This window comes from Atractosteus spatula, chromosome 14 (genome assembly GCF_055471065.1).
Source record: "Atractosteus spatula isolate fAtrSpa1 chromosome 14, fAtrSpa1.hap1, whole genome shotgun sequence".
In the NCBI taxonomy this organism is placed as follows: Eukaryota; Metazoa; Chordata; class Actinopteri; order Semionotiformes; family Lepisosteidae; genus Atractosteus; species Atractosteus spatula.
The window spans coordinates 8,306,469-8,321,197 of record NC_142719.1 but is presented as its reverse complement, the minus strand read 5'-3'; the positions used below and the strand labels follow the sequence as shown (position 1 = coordinate 8,321,197).

Below are 14,729 nucleotides of genomic sequence, written 5' to 3'. Positions count from 1 at the left end.
CTTGGAAAGACAAATACTTGCTGAAAGACACTTTTTGTCCTTTGTGACATCTTTGAGCCTTTTTAAACTCAATCAGCAAATTCAGTAAAGGTGCTATCATGCTCTACTGTGAGTCCTATATTATTTAAAACTGTAGATTTTGTTTCATGAAGATGAAAGATGATCAAAGATGAATGTCTCTATGATATTCTGGTTAAACTGAAAAGGCAGATTGTCATGTCATCTTATAAGCTCAGCCTGTACACTGTTTGTGGTTGTTCAAAAGCCTCTTTTTGGTTTTAACAAGCAAAAATAATATTCATCCATCTTCTAAACTCTTTATGCAATTCAGGGTGTAAGGGGAGCCACAGCCTGTCCCAGCAAGTAATGCCAGAATGGGACACACTGACATAAACACACAACCTCACACCACCGGGGCCAGTTTTCCCAGAAGACTGTGGGAGGAAACAGGAGCACCAGGAGGACACCCACACAAACACGGGGAAAACATACAAACCCCACTCCACATAGCACCCCAGGAATTGAACCCAGGGCCCCAACACCGCACTGCGCCACCATAATATTTCTACTTAACTGTCAAAAGCTGAAAAGGCAAAGGAAATATGCTCAAGAAATACTGATAACTTAAAAAAAAACAAATCACTACTGAAATTATTCAGGCAAATCTAGTGGTACTGTTCCATGTCTTCTTCTGCCATTAGCAAACATTCCTCGCTTAGCTCCTCTGCCCTGGGGGAGGTTTGATCCTGGGAGCGGATGGGCTGAATCTCAGCAGAGAGAAAGAAGGTGATGCAATGTGGACTGCAGGAAGATCGAGGCAGTCTCAATCGATCCCTGCACTAGCGTTCCCTCCCTTCTCCCCTTTCCTCTCCCCCTCCGCTTTGAAATGCAAATCAGCACTCCTCCAATCTGGCCTAACCAGCTGATCTGTCCTGATAGCACACGGTTCCCGAGATTTTGGTATTGCTTCTTCCACACGGTGTGAAAAAAGGCAGGCCCTGCCTGTGCCCTTGATAGCTAAGCACGTCTGAGGCCGAGGTCTCACGTGGTTAACAATGCTGAGCAGGGGAGTCGCCAGGCTGTAAAGATCGGGGTGTTCTTAGAGGACCTAAAAATAGAGCCGTGCCTGAAGGGACAAGAAGAACGTGACCCGAGACAAAAGCCAAAGTCTGGGATCACTGTCCTGATTGCTGGATGAAAGGCTTCATCACCAAAGGCCCTGTGCACGGCCGATTTGCACAGGCTCCGATCTGGACAGTGTGCCCTTCTTATTTCCATCACAGCTGGAAACACAGCAGCTAGCGGGGAAGATCAGGCAGCGGGGAGTCCTTTCTGTCGCTGATTTGACAGAAATTACACGCCAGCAGCACCTTGACCTCATTTCTCAGATCCACAACACATCAAGATCTCAGAAGACCTACAAAATCGACCTTCTTCGTGGCCCCCTAGAGAGGAAAGCCTGGGTGTGAAGGTGTAAATGATACATTTCAGACCCCTTCTGAACCAGAAATGCCCTTAAAAACTTGCAAAGAGAGGAAACTCTTTATAATTATTATTTTTCACTGTAAGCAGTCTGACTGATCCTGCAATAACAGAGCGATAAGTTTTACTTCTGCCCCATGTAGCATTATGGAAATGGTAGATTCGAGAGGTTGGTCAAAACAGCAATGTGACCGTAGGAGTTAGTCAACATGAATTTAAGAAAGTCTTGTTAGAACTTGTTAGAATTCCTTGAATACGCCACAGCAGTAATGGTTACAAGTCATAAAGTATATTTAGATTTCTTATGACATTCCTCATAAGAGATTAATTTGCAAATTGAAGGCAGTAGGCATTCGAGGAAATATATGTGCTTAAATTAAGAACCAGTTAATGAATAGAAAACAGAGAGTACAGATAAGGGGTGAGTGATCAAATTCATTTCATTTCACCAAAACCAGTTTGGTGTAGGAACACTGCAAGTCTGAACTATTATCAATGATCTATATTCTGGCATCATCAGAAAACTAATAAGGTTTGCAGATGATCCCAAAATAAAAGGATTACATTGTAATCAATAGTGTAGTGTAGAAGCTGCAAAGAAAATTCAAAAGGATCCTTAAAGAATTCTGGACCAGATTAATGATTAATGATTAATGACACTTAATTTAGACTAGGTTATAAGCAAAAAAAAGACAGCCATTTATGTTTATATACCTTTATATTCTAGATCATGCAGGCAAGTAATAATAAGGCAGTCAGAATCTTAGAATATATACTTAGAATTTCAAATAAAAACTAATTTGTGTTCATTTTTCATCACCATAGTGCAAAAAGGAATGTCCTGTAGTGACAGGCTAAAATAACGTATCCTTTTGCTCTCTAGAACACAAAAGACTCAAAAAAAAGATTCCAAATCTAAAAAAGGCACTGACACGGTGAACTCTTAGCAGCTCCTTGATGACACAAGGGGAAACTACAGGAACACTGAGAGCAGGAGGCTTTACACAAAGGGTTGTGGGTGCCTGCAACTTGTTGAAGGCAATACCGTCATTAAAGGGCTGGATGAGACGCTTGTGTCAGTTACCCAACGGCCTACAAATGAGCTGGGTGGGCCCAACAACCCCTTCTCACTTGCAAGACACTCAGAGGAGAGTCCTTTCACACTCTTCTGATATCATGTTCTGAAAGCGTGCGTCACATTGACCCAAAGACAGGTGACACTGAGGAGCCATAAAAACTAGAGGCTATAAATCAAATTCTGTAGGTGAGTAAATAGCCTTTCATGCTTAATAATGATTATATTTCTCCCTTACGGGGTGAAAGCACAATTACAAATAGTGATATATCCATCTCTTATGTAAAACCAATCTAATATAGCCTCCAGTTGTTCTTTTAATGTAACAATGATACATGGCAATTCAAAGAAATGATGCAGTCAATACTTCAGAAAATGCAAAAGGGAGAGCAATGTCATTATTAAATTATAAGATGGCTAATTCGACCACTTCTATGCCATTTCTGCAATACAAACATTCTGGACTCGTAATGAAACTAAAACAATTCAGCAAGTCAGTGGCCTGAGCCCAGCTAGCATGTTGCGCGTTATCACAGCGACTGGCACTGCATGATAATTAGATCTGAGCTCAACACGACTTTGGACGCTGTATGTTAACATGTTGGGGATTTGCTCTGCTACCTGATAGTCTGATCCCGACGACAATATTAAAAAAAAACAGCGATGGACCGGGTGTGTTTTGTCAGACAGCCGGGATGCCTGTGGCCCAAATCAGATAAGAGCACTTCCGAAGTGTCTCGGTGTCGCATTTGCGTTTGCACAATAATGGTTCTGTTCCCTCGGCTTTGGAGTACACGCTAGGCACCTTCTTTCAAAATACAGAGTTAAATGACGTCCTGCTCTTTATGGACCCTCTTCTGTTTCGCCCTGAAGTTCAAGGAAATGTGACTGTCGATAACAGCTCGATAGAGAAGAAAGCAGTTGACCATCTATACAGCATACACCCTGACCCGATGCATTTGGTGCATTTCGTTGCGTTGCGTTGCGATGCGTTCGCCCCTAAAATACCGAACACCTCTCACATTTTCGGACTTGAGCTTAGCAAAAGAAAACAAAAAAAACCCCAAACAAACCTGGTTTTCCCAGCACTGCCTCCACTCGGAGGCGAGGACAGGACCCCCCAGACCGCTCGGCGCACTTCTCGGTGCGGGTGTTCGTGTTTTCTGGCTCCCTCAGCAGAAATTGACAAGTTCAGCCGGCGGCTCCGCCTCTCTCTCCGCGGCGCGACCTCCCCAGACGACGACGCGGTGTCTGTCCGGCTCCAGACCCCAGAACGAAACTGCAGGTTCACTGGGTGGTAACTTTTTTTAGATCCTCTTTTTTGGCACCGCGGGTGTCCTTCGGTGTAGCTTCCAGCTCCTCGGTTTGGCGTGAGCAGATTACGCGCAGCGCACAGTTATCACCAGGCGCAGGATAGCCTCCGAGAAGTAGAGGTATTTTCATTGTACTGCAAGAAGCGGTGGTACCACTCCTTTAAAAAAATAACATACTGTTAATTATTCAGGTGGACACCACCCCTACATCCCTCTCCGCCCACACTTAACCACTACCATCATTACTATTACTGCCATCCACCTACAAGAGCCCTTGAACGCCAGCGGGATCTAAAATTGCATTCTTCTGCAGTGAGGTCTTCGGAGTCGAAACCTTCTCGCGTCGAGCTGAGAGTGTGCGTAATTACACTATGCTAAAATGTCGCTGAAATTGATTCCTTGGCAACCTTCAAGAAACTGGAAAGATGCAGTGTGTTGTTGTTTTTTTTAAAAAAAAACACACCGTCAAACAGCACAATGTTCTTTAAAATACACATTTTGAAGCAAGGCCAGATACCCAGGCAGTGAGGAAACTGCAAATCATTAATTTGATCTCGTACTTTGTTGCAACAGACGTCAGATTTTTACCGCAAGAGCGAAGAGCATTATATGTGTGTAAAATAACTTTTAAGGCTATTCATTGGATCTTCGGGGACATCTGGTGGCGAAGCCTGCAAATATTCGCCAAGTGCATTATATTATCTGTTGCACAAAGCAATTGTGCATAAACAGACCCATTGCTTCGGAGATCTTCTCTAGTTACTTTAGTTTATAATTTGAAAGGGAAGTGAGCTGTGAATAAGGAAAAAATACATTTCTAACGTAAGTTAACAGCATGGAAAAGGTCAATTAGGGAACTGCATTACTGTAAATTCTCGCAAGGGGGCAGTGTGACTGAGGATCGAACCCTTTGTTACTCGGGCCCGGTGGTACAGTCGCTTCAGCTACTGTAGCACTCTATGGTTTCAGTTCTGTCTAGTCTTATTGGTTTCCGCTAAGCGATAATAACAAAGATATCAGGGAAAGAGGAAGGTGAGAGCGGCCGCAAGTGTTTAAGCCGGGGAGTTCTTTACTGGCTGATGAATTAAAAAACCTTGAAGATCGTGAGTAAAATTTCAGGATATCTGTTTATTTTGTACAGGCCACTAGTGGTGGAGGTGGTGGGGGGTACGCACAGGGTGTTAAACGCCATAGCTCCGACAAACAGAGGGTCATCTAGGGCTGTTTTTGAAATACCCTCTAGGTCGAGGAATTCCTGGTTTTCAAAAAGGATTCATACTATAACCTACATTATCACTAATACACTAATACTAATACTGCTCTGGACTCAAGAATAACACTAAAGATAATAATTTGTGATGTCACGGTGGGTATTTCACACGCGTCATACTCTCAGCGGTAGAAACTACCACGGTGACATGCAGTATGGGTAGCAAAGGAACAAGTAATAGGTTTATTTCATGCTGAAAAGAGAAGAAAGAAAACACAACGTGGAGCCTTCTTCAGGTGTGAGAGATGCGGTGCAGTATAGGTAGTCTGCCGTAGTTAACTAGAACTAACTAGCTACTTTTCACAGAATCAGTTTCTGGTGGGCATTTAAATAACACGACCTACATGTAGCCCGTATATGTTGTGCAGCTCTCTCGTCAGGTTTGTAAAATAGTTTTTTTTTTCCTCCGGTTTCTTTACAGATGTTTAACAGTCACTTTCCTGTCGAGTGTTAAGTGATGTACATGACGTCTCATGGTACCTAGTGGCCCCTGCGATAGAAGACGGGGACTCATATTTTTTTTACCGGATTTGAATGTGCTCCGCGATCTGACATGGACCAGGACACGGTAAGTTGTTAAAAAGGGGGAAAAAAAGTGCTTTGTGGATTGTAAAATAAGCTGAGCACTTGCAGCTGGTGATGAATCCTATTCGGATCTCCGATATTTTCCTTTTTTTAAATAAAAATATATTAAAACTAGTAATACTGGCACTGAAGACAAGAAATTTCTCAATCCCTGGGATATTTTCAGTTAATGGTAGCTATTGGATTTTGTCATAATATTTCCTTCACATCTAGTTAGTAACGCTATGAGGATAAATAACTAGGAATACTACTCTGTTGACACTCATTAATCACACTGTATTGCCCACTGCATTGTATGTTGCCATTGTGAGGAAAACGTCTTATTACAACACCTGCTTACAATGCCTGCTGCTAAAGTAAAGTAAAAGATCACTACGGCTTCTCTGTTTAAATCAGTGAATTATGGAGGGGGTTTTGTTTATAAAAATTAAGCCTTATGGGGGGGGGGGGGAGAAGCAGCTACTAAGAAATCTTAGCGATGAATGTTTTAGAACTTTGTCTCCTGGAAGATACGGTAATTTAGAAATGTGTAAAAGATGAGTCACCGCTGTCACAAACAAGAGCTCATGGGGTGAATACCTAAGGTTGGCACCTGCCCGCCCACATTGTTTGGCACTCCCTTACTCGAAATGCCTGCCTCTTTATGTCTCTCTGTTAGGTCATACCTATTTGGCAGAACAAGCCCCACGGGTCGACCCGCAGTGTGGTGCGGAGGATCGGATCCACTCTGCCCCTCAGGCCCTGCCCAAGAGCTTGTTTTCAGGTGAGAGTGATTGCTACCTGTATTCCAGCACCGGGAGAGGGAGAATTGCGTTTCAGGTGAGGTCACTCTGGTCTGGATGAGCTAAGTGATAAACCTGGCTCGCACCAGCTCTGAATAGGACACTGTTTTCCCTCCAGCGTGCTGTCAAAAAGTCTTGCCCCATCATCCCCATTCTGTGTGTCAGTGCAGGGGTCCATCTTCAGTCAGGCAGGGGGTCCCCCGCTCTTGGGGTCCAGAGTCCAGCAGGGTTTCTGTGTCTTTTTAAAACGTCCACGGTTGAAGGCTGTGGAGAAAAGACAAACAAGCCCAGTTAAACCTTAAATGGATCAATTTTAGACCTTGCAAAGGTAGGGAGCTGTATATAACTTTTTAAGGAAACATGGAAATATCATGGGAGTCTAGAACCTACAGTAGTACAAAAGTGGGAAACCTCTGAAAAGTCTGAATATTGTCAGGGATGTGCTCATCCAGATCCTAATGGACAGGTCAAAGTTACCCTCTATTTTCACAGCGATGCTCTCTGTTTCCTTCTGATCAAGGGAACAGTTTGCATCATTATTTAAACATTTGCTTTGCGCTGCCTTTGTCATGTAGTTTGTGCTGCAATACCCCAATAGAAGGCTGTGGATGTCCAACCACGTGGCTGGAGAGCAGAGTCTTGTAGGCTTATTGCTCTTCTTCATTCATTGATCACTAGATATCTTGCTTAATATGAGCCCCTACTTTAAGATGTTCAGCCGCACGCTGACCTATTTGTTTTTCTTGGAGACATGCAGGCTCTGCCCGGGCTGCCCTCTCCACGCCCCATTGATGGCCCCATGGTGCCCACGCTGGCTGACATCGCGTGGATCGCTGCCGATGAGGAGGAGACCTACGCCAGGGTGCGGTGAGTGCCCTCGTCGGCTCCCACCTGCAAAACCTAGCCTTCAGTCCGAAACACAGATTCACGCGTAAAAATATCCTGAGCTCGTGTGAAATGAGTAACCAAAGCAAATTTAGAGCATCTTGTTTATTTCAAACCTCGGATCACAGAGTTTAAGACCTTGATCTGAATCACAGAAGGGTGCATCGTCTGTCTGTTCTGACCTCGCGGTCATATTCTCAAAGCACAGGCCTCCATGCAAAGCTTGTACCTCTTTGTATTCTTTAAGGACATAATACAGTGACCCTGTAGAGGGGTCACAAATGTGCTGTAGATCAAGATGCGAGTTTAAGGTACCATCAGGAGTTGGTTAGCATTTGTGTTTGGTTTTTGTGACATAAAAGTTTATATAAAAAAAAATCTTAGTCTTGGTGTGGCAGGAAGAGCTTCATGAGTATGTTGCTATTGTGTGTGTGTGCGCCCCATCAGCAGTGACACCCGCCCCCTGAGGCACGAGTGGCGCCCCACTCCCCTGCTGGTGCTCCAGAGGAACTCCTCCGTGCCCAACTTCAGGCGGGAGTGCAGGAAGGTGGAGGGGCTGAGGAAGCCGGGGCTGACAGCCCTGAACAGGACCACGGCCCTGCAGGAGGAGCTGAGCCGGCTGCGGGCCCAGATCGCCAGGATCGTGGCGTCGGACTCAGGTGTCGCCAGCGAGACGAGGCTTTGCGTCATTTTTTCACTTTCTGTTTGTTTTTGCGGTGTCGTTGCACAACTCCAGTTTTTACACCAGAGAAAATTTTCCACCAAGCAGCAGTCCATGGGAATACATGGGAAAACAGATATTCTAAACTCTGTCCTTCTGTACTGTTTAGTGGTTTGGGGCAGATGTTATTTTCAGAATTGCACACACCAACTTGCATTTAATTAAATGCTTGATGAAAACACTGTGGACAGAATGAAAATGGGTACTCCTCTCGGAAAGGTTGTGTGGAGTTTTGCGTACATTGTGTCCTCTGGAGAAAAGAAATAAACTGGTTCTTTCCTTAGATTTTATTTCCCTTCCAATTTGCTTCCTCTTTTGAGCAGCAAAAGACTGAAATCTATTCAAAGTACAATCTTCAGGAAGATGATACAGGTGTGAATATGCTTGTAGTGAGACTATTGTTGTGACAATACAGTGTGACATTCAATTCAGTCCAGCTCATCCCTTCCAATAAAAAGCCCGTTTTCTCTCCCCTGTCCATCAGTAGTATTAATATAGTGCACGGTATACAAGAAGAGGCTCACTACGCAAAACCTCTTTCCATTTGAAAATCATGCAGTTACATTCTTGTGTCACTGTGTGAGCTTCACAAAAAAACAACTAGATAATAAGCCTTGAATTGGGTCAGATTTAGTTTGAGCACAACAACCACAAAAGCATTCTGGTGATGAAAGCCCCATATTTAAAGGATGCCGAAGAAGAGGTGTTGCTCACCTCCTGTATTGGTGTCATTTTTTCTTCATGCTCCTTTTGAGTCTTGTGAAAGTGTTGCTCTTGAATCATTGTAACACTGGGTCAGGGGGCAGCGATTCATTTGTTTCACTTTCATATGGATTGAGCACTCCCTGTGCTGATTTGAAGTGGAAGTATGGTGTCCACTCTTTGCACCCAAGCCTAGTGAAACTCATCCTCTTCTCCGTGCTCTTGACTGCAGGTTCGACCCCTTTGACCCCTGATATCCTGTCTCCGGACGACACCAGCCTCAGTTACTCCATGGCCCCCTTCGAGACATCCTACCAACCCCCGGCCTCATTCGTGATCAGCGACCTGACGGAGGAGGTGGGGGAGCTCGACCCCGACCCCGACCCCGAACCTGAACCCCCGGCCATCTCCATGACCGCTTCGGCCACCTTCGAACTAGACCGGCCCAGCGGGGACACCCGGGAGCAGGAGGACGACCCCGTCTCCCTCTCCAAGTCCACCAGCTTCGCAGACGTCATGGACATCCTCAAGGACATGAACCGCATGAAGATGAGCAAGGACAGGTAGGTGCTGACCTGGGGAGTGAAGGAAATAGGACCTGACCAGTTCACTGCTCTTGACCGCTGCCTTTTTTCTGTATCCAGATACAAAAGTCTTGGACTGTAATAGAATATGTTATTTATTATCTTTCTTCATTAGGCGATTAAAGAGTGGCTTGTGCTAAAGCTCTGTTGGAAAATGAATAAAAAATATCCAGCTTATGATTCCCACCCCTCAGACATGGTAAATGCATTGAAAATTCAAAGAGCTCCATGCTTTTCAAGTTCTTTTGCACAAAGAACTTGTGTACAGCACAATGAGTACAGTTTCTTCACTAACATATCTGAGTTACAAATACTGACAGAGTTCTTGATGCGTCGGTGAAGTCAGGCTAAGTCTAGAGATGGTCTAGGCTTGCGGTGGTGATCTGTGGAGTGTAGTTTAACACTGGCGGACACAGCCGATCCCATCTGGAGCGGAGGAGCTGGACGCAGCCGCTGATCTCCTGATGCGGCGTCTGCCTGTCTGGCCGCAGGTTCTCTCGCGGCTGCACCTCCTTGCGGGATGAGGACTCGGCCTCCCTCATCTCCGAGGCCCTGAGAAAGAAGTTCACCCTGAGGGACGAGGACGTCCTCATGAAGGAGAAATAGCCCCTTGTCCCGCCCGCGCTCACAGTGACCCTGCCCCATCCACGTGAGTCTGCATCGCCAAAACCCCGCCACCGAGAGCTTATTCCATGAAGATGAGCCTTGATCTCCTGCTGCCCCCCTCGTTCACTCTTTAACTAAGCTACCACAAGAGTAAGTAATTGGTTTAGTCCATGCTGAAAAGAGAGAGAGGAATCACAACGTTTCGGCTGTGGAGCCTTCTTCGGGTGTCACCCCAAGAAGGCTCTACAGCCGAAACGTTGTTTCCCTTCTCTCTTTTCAGCATGGACTAAACCTTTACTTGTTCCTTTGCAGCCTACGCATGCTGACGCAGCTAGCCATCTGAACTACCACATGAATATGTAGCTTCCTCGCTTGTTAGTTTCTGTTCATGAGCTGGCCGGTTCAGCAGATATATTAACCATCCTCAAGAATTACATGACGTGCTGGAGAAAAATGCAGTTTAATTTTTGAACGTTTCTCAGATGGATAGGGGACACAATAGTGGCGCAGTGGGTAGCATTGCTGCCTTGCAGTGCTGGGGCCCTGGGTTCAACTCCCGGGGTGCTGTCTGCGTGGAGCGTGTGTGTTCTCCTCCTGTTTGCATGGGTTTCCACCAGGAGCTCTTTTTCTGAGAAAGCTTCTGAGAAAATTGACTTCTGAGAAAAATAGCTTCTGAGAAAATTGACCCTGTGAGTGTGTGCTATGTGATGGACTGGCATCCCATCCAGGGTGCACCCTGCCTTGCGCCCGTAGCTTGCTGGGATAGGCTCTGGCTCTGCCGTGACACTGTATTGGATGAATTGGTTAGAAAATGGATGTATGGTTAAAATTCATGGGTAGAGTTTTAGCCATGTATTTAGGGAGAGAGGGTGCTGTTCCTTTAACAATCTCAAAACTCGATTGTCGGCACTAGGCATAACTCGGCAAAAGTTGCCCTGAAAAGTTATTACTCTGAAAAATGGCATTTCATTTTGCATTTCATGGGATGTAATTAACTCTTAGGAAATTTAAAGTGTTTTAATAAAGAGGAGAGGTCTAAAAGGACCGACTACTCACTGTCTGCCTACCTTGCCTCTGTTCTCAGGCTTGTGCCTGTGGACTGCATTCCCTAGGAACCCTGAGAGTCAGATTGTGCTGCAATGCCTTCCAGTTCGAGTCCCAGACACCAGGAGAGCACAGTGCGGTGCCATCACCCGAGCCACACCAGCTCGCTCGCGTCGCCTGAGAAAGACTCATCTCAGTCTCTGCGGAACCAGTCTCATTCCATTCCCAACTCCCACGTGCCACCTCCGTCTCATCGCTCCTGACACGCTGCAAGGAAAGCTGCTGAACCAGCTGCACTGGAGAATGGACATCACATTTCCATTGTAGGGGGTCCACCAGAGTGCCATCTGGAAGAACGGACGACCTGTCATTTTTCCCTTTGCGGATACCACTTTCACGATGGCATCCTTCTGTCCGATCCACTGCCCCGGCTGGGATTGTGCATCTGGTTCCTAGTCCTGTCCTGCTCATACCACTCCACACATAACCCAGTTAGGAAGCATGACTGTTGCTGGTTTCAGAGCTTAGCTGGTGGAAATTTTGGTCCTGTGCTGCAATTCTGGAACACTGTTGTCCCATTTTCTGCAGTCCAGTGCTTTACTCATCAAAAACTTTTCTACACATTACCGGATCATAGTCCATCATGGTTGTAGAGAGTTTGGAGATTCTGTGCATCTGGACCTGAATTTGCTACTTATGAAACTTTTCAGTTTGCTCTCATGGCATGCACTGGAGTGAGCAGTGATGAATGCTTTTTTGTCTTAGTTTACCCAGATTGATGTGCAAAGACAGTGCAAACCTTAACCATAAAAAGGCTGTCAAAAAAGAAACAAATGCACGTACACAAACTACAGTAGATTATTTCTCTTTGTTCCACTTGTGTATGCTCTTTTTGTGTAAGAAGAGTCAAAACGCAGTCTGGATTGTTCCCAGTTTCCTAATTTATGTTTCCTAGAGACAGATGAAGCTATTTAGCAGTATTTAGACCTCATGCGTGTTTGCTTTTGTGGACTCCAAAGTTTTATTAAACTGCTTTTTAGTTTTTGTTCAGTTTTTATGGGCTTCAGTTGCTGTTAGGATGGCTGTGATACCGATAGTGGTTTTACAAAGTAGGAGCACATTGTAGAATGTGTGAAAATGTGAAACCTTCCAGGTGATGAGTGTTGCATTATGTCAGATGTGAATTGCGTTTGTTTGTAAAGCCTCAGATGCAAGGAACGAAGACCCTTTGACTGTCCGGTGTCAGGTTTTTTAGTGGGAAGCTGTGCAGAAGAAGCCTTTCTGAATCCAACTTTATCTGTAGTGGAGTACAACTAAAACCAGAAGGGACTCTGTTTTAGCAAAAGGTTTTTGTATATGCTTTTTTTAAGAAAGAAAACAGATAGGTAATATTTCTCCTAATGAGAAGAACAAGAAAAATGTTCCTTTGCCCTTTCTGTCCTTGCAGTTCTTGCAGATTTGTCCCCTCTTTTTGTTTGAGCCTAGAATTACTCATTTATTTTTGCTCATCTTAACTTTTTTTAAATCTTTTTGTTCGGTTATGTCAGTTATTGTTGCCTCAACAATGTATTTCAGCAGTGCTTTTTCTGTTAAGAAGAAGGTGATGAGCTCAGAACACACAATTGCGGCTGACTTGTGTTCTTTTCGGGCAGTACTCTAGTTCTGATTTGAGCCAGGTGCTTGTCACGAAGTGCACTGTTTCAAACGTCTTGTATTGGTGCTCCTAAAAAGAACGTTAAGGTAGCTCTGTTTTTTATTTACTAATGTGTGGGTCATCAGTAGAGAATGTCTGATGTGAGAGATGAGCAGTAATCTTATTTTTTGTATTATAAATAAGTTGTTTTTTAATGTGCATTTTTTCTGCCCTGTCTTGAAGTCCATTGGTACCACGTTTGACTTCTAGAATCTGTAAGGACTAGACCACAATCTCAGTGCAAAGATAACATTTAGTAAAACATCTTCTGTACACATTTTCTATCGCTGGCATAAGGATTCGCTCCTACCTTCTCCAGTGGTTATTCAGAACTGTTTATTATAATAAGTGGTAAACTATGCTTTTATACATGGTTATCTTTTGGAATTTTATTGAACACTAACCTACCCTCGCAAGTGGTAGCTCAGAATTCTAGTGAACTGTTTTAAGATGCATGCCTTGAACTACTTATTTCTGCAAATTCACATGCTTCTGTAGAGGTGCAGAAATAACTATTCTTGTACTTTGTCTTAAATTATTTAATTTACAAGAGTCAAACAAGTGTACATTGACAAACGGTTTTGATTGCGTTTATTAGTGCATGACATTGGAGCTGGAGAGTGTGGATACTTATATCTGTGACTGCACTTCATGTCTTTCATGCGGTGTTGAAGTTAATGTATATATTTTTTCCTGATTGAAAAGGTTGTACTACTGTAAAGACTGAGAGGTTGAGTTTTTTTTTCTCAAGATACCCTGCATGACTTTGTAAGAATTTTCAAAGAGGTGTAAAATCCTGCTTGACTGGAGCAGGTATCTGCCCTGGTTTTGGAGGACACCTGTCTCTTCTGCTTTCTGTTCCAGCCAGCGTCTTCATTTCCGAAGCTAATTGATCTCTTTAAACTTCTTCCACCCCCTCCTCAGCTGATCTAGTTGCTGCCACATTTGCCTGAACCACTCTTAACCGGAGTCTGATGAAGGATGTCCAGACAGTGCATCACACACGTTTCCAAAAAATAAATAGTACTGCAGAGTGACAGATGACACCCTTGGGTGGGGGCAGTCCTAGGGCTCTACACACACAAACTTACAATGGCTGTCCGTTCACTTTCAAGATGCCTTTTTTGCAGGTTTTTTACAATTAAAAAGCACTGTCGTGCAGCCTCCCCATGAGCGCAGTGACATTAACAACGGCCATCTTAACAGCAGAAGCAACACTAACCCCCCCCCCCCCTTTGAAAATGCCTACTCTTTGAACTAGTTAGAGGCCTATTGGCGCCCTCTAGTGGCTGGTAGGCTGTTACTGCAGTTTATTTGCTTTCTCACACACGAACTCGGAGGTATGAAACCTAGAAACAGGTGCTGCGTTGATATTAATAAGAAACTAGGGCTCACTTGGCATCGGTGATTTAACTCCTTTATTGGGATGAAAAGCTGAAGGCACAGGGGTGTCCCAGAACCAAGGTTGCAAACCTGTAGACCAGATCAGGGTTTCCCCAACTCTGGTCCTGAGGTCTGGATTTATCTGAATATATATTTTCAACATCTTAAGGGCATGGAGAAGGGCTATAGTGGGCCAGTTCAAGTGTTAGCACTTCTCCAGGTGAAGACTTGTACCTGTGTGTAATGGAATAAGACTCTTGGGTTGTGAGCCCAAGTACCAGAGTTATGAACGCTGAACTTTAGCATATTACAACTGGCATGTGCCTCTTTCTAACTACAATAAGATCCTACCTTCCTTTAATCAGCATGTGAGTTTTGGCAATATTTTCTCAGTTCAGAAGCTGCCTAAATTTCCATATCTGTACCGCAAACCACAAATGATCAATGTCTCCGTGACTAACAGACTCCCACCATTTGCTGTTCTTCCCTGGTTTAAAGGTTAATTCCCCTGTTCCACTAAATTCTTGCTGAATGAAATGGAATCGGTGTGATGGGTCATGCATTTGAAAGAAAAATAAAGCTGTGCTGGTGTTTTAAACAAGAA

General features: G+C 44.4%; 2 protein-coding genes across 5 annotated transcripts in view; one reads left to right on the top strand and one right to left on the bottom strand.

Annotated features, from left to right (window-relative positions):
- Positions 1-4,488, bottom strand: part of LOC148820545 (oxidation resistance protein 1A) — a 22,805-nt gene extending 18,317 nt beyond the window's left edge. Inside the window, exon 1 of one of the 2 annotated variants that reach the window (XM_088931796.1) lies at positions 3,631-4,488. The gene's annotated coding sequence lies outside the window, so the exon portion shown is untranslated. The remainder of the gene's footprint in view (positions 1-3,630) is intronic. The other variant, XM_088931795.1, reaches the window with a different exon arrangement.
- mtfr1l (mitochondrial fission regulator 1-like) lies at positions 4,103-14,729 on the top strand. 3 transcript variants are annotated; one of them, XM_088931799.1, is made up of 8 exons: positions 4,103-4,226; positions 5,562-5,708; positions 6,384-6,488; positions 7,265-7,374; positions 7,840-8,051; positions 9,048-9,378; positions 9,891-10,048; positions 11,090-14,729. In XM_088931799.1, the coding sequence occupies exons 2-7, from the start codon at positions 5,694-5,696 to the stop codon at positions 10,003-10,005; spliced, it is 888 nt and encodes a 295-aa protein (XP_088787925.1). In that variant the 5' UTR covers positions 4,103-4,226; positions 5,562-5,693; the 3' UTR covers positions 10,006-10,048; positions 11,090-14,729. The 3 variants fall into 3 exon arrangements, with proteins under 3 accessions (XP_088787925.1, XP_088787924.1, XP_088787926.1); XM_088931798.1 differs by lacking the exon at positions 4,103-4,226 and adding an exon at positions 4,797-4,973; XM_088931800.1 differs by lacking the exons at positions 4,103-4,226; positions 9,891-10,048 and adding an exon at positions 4,797-4,973 and having other exon boundaries at positions 11,090-11,265.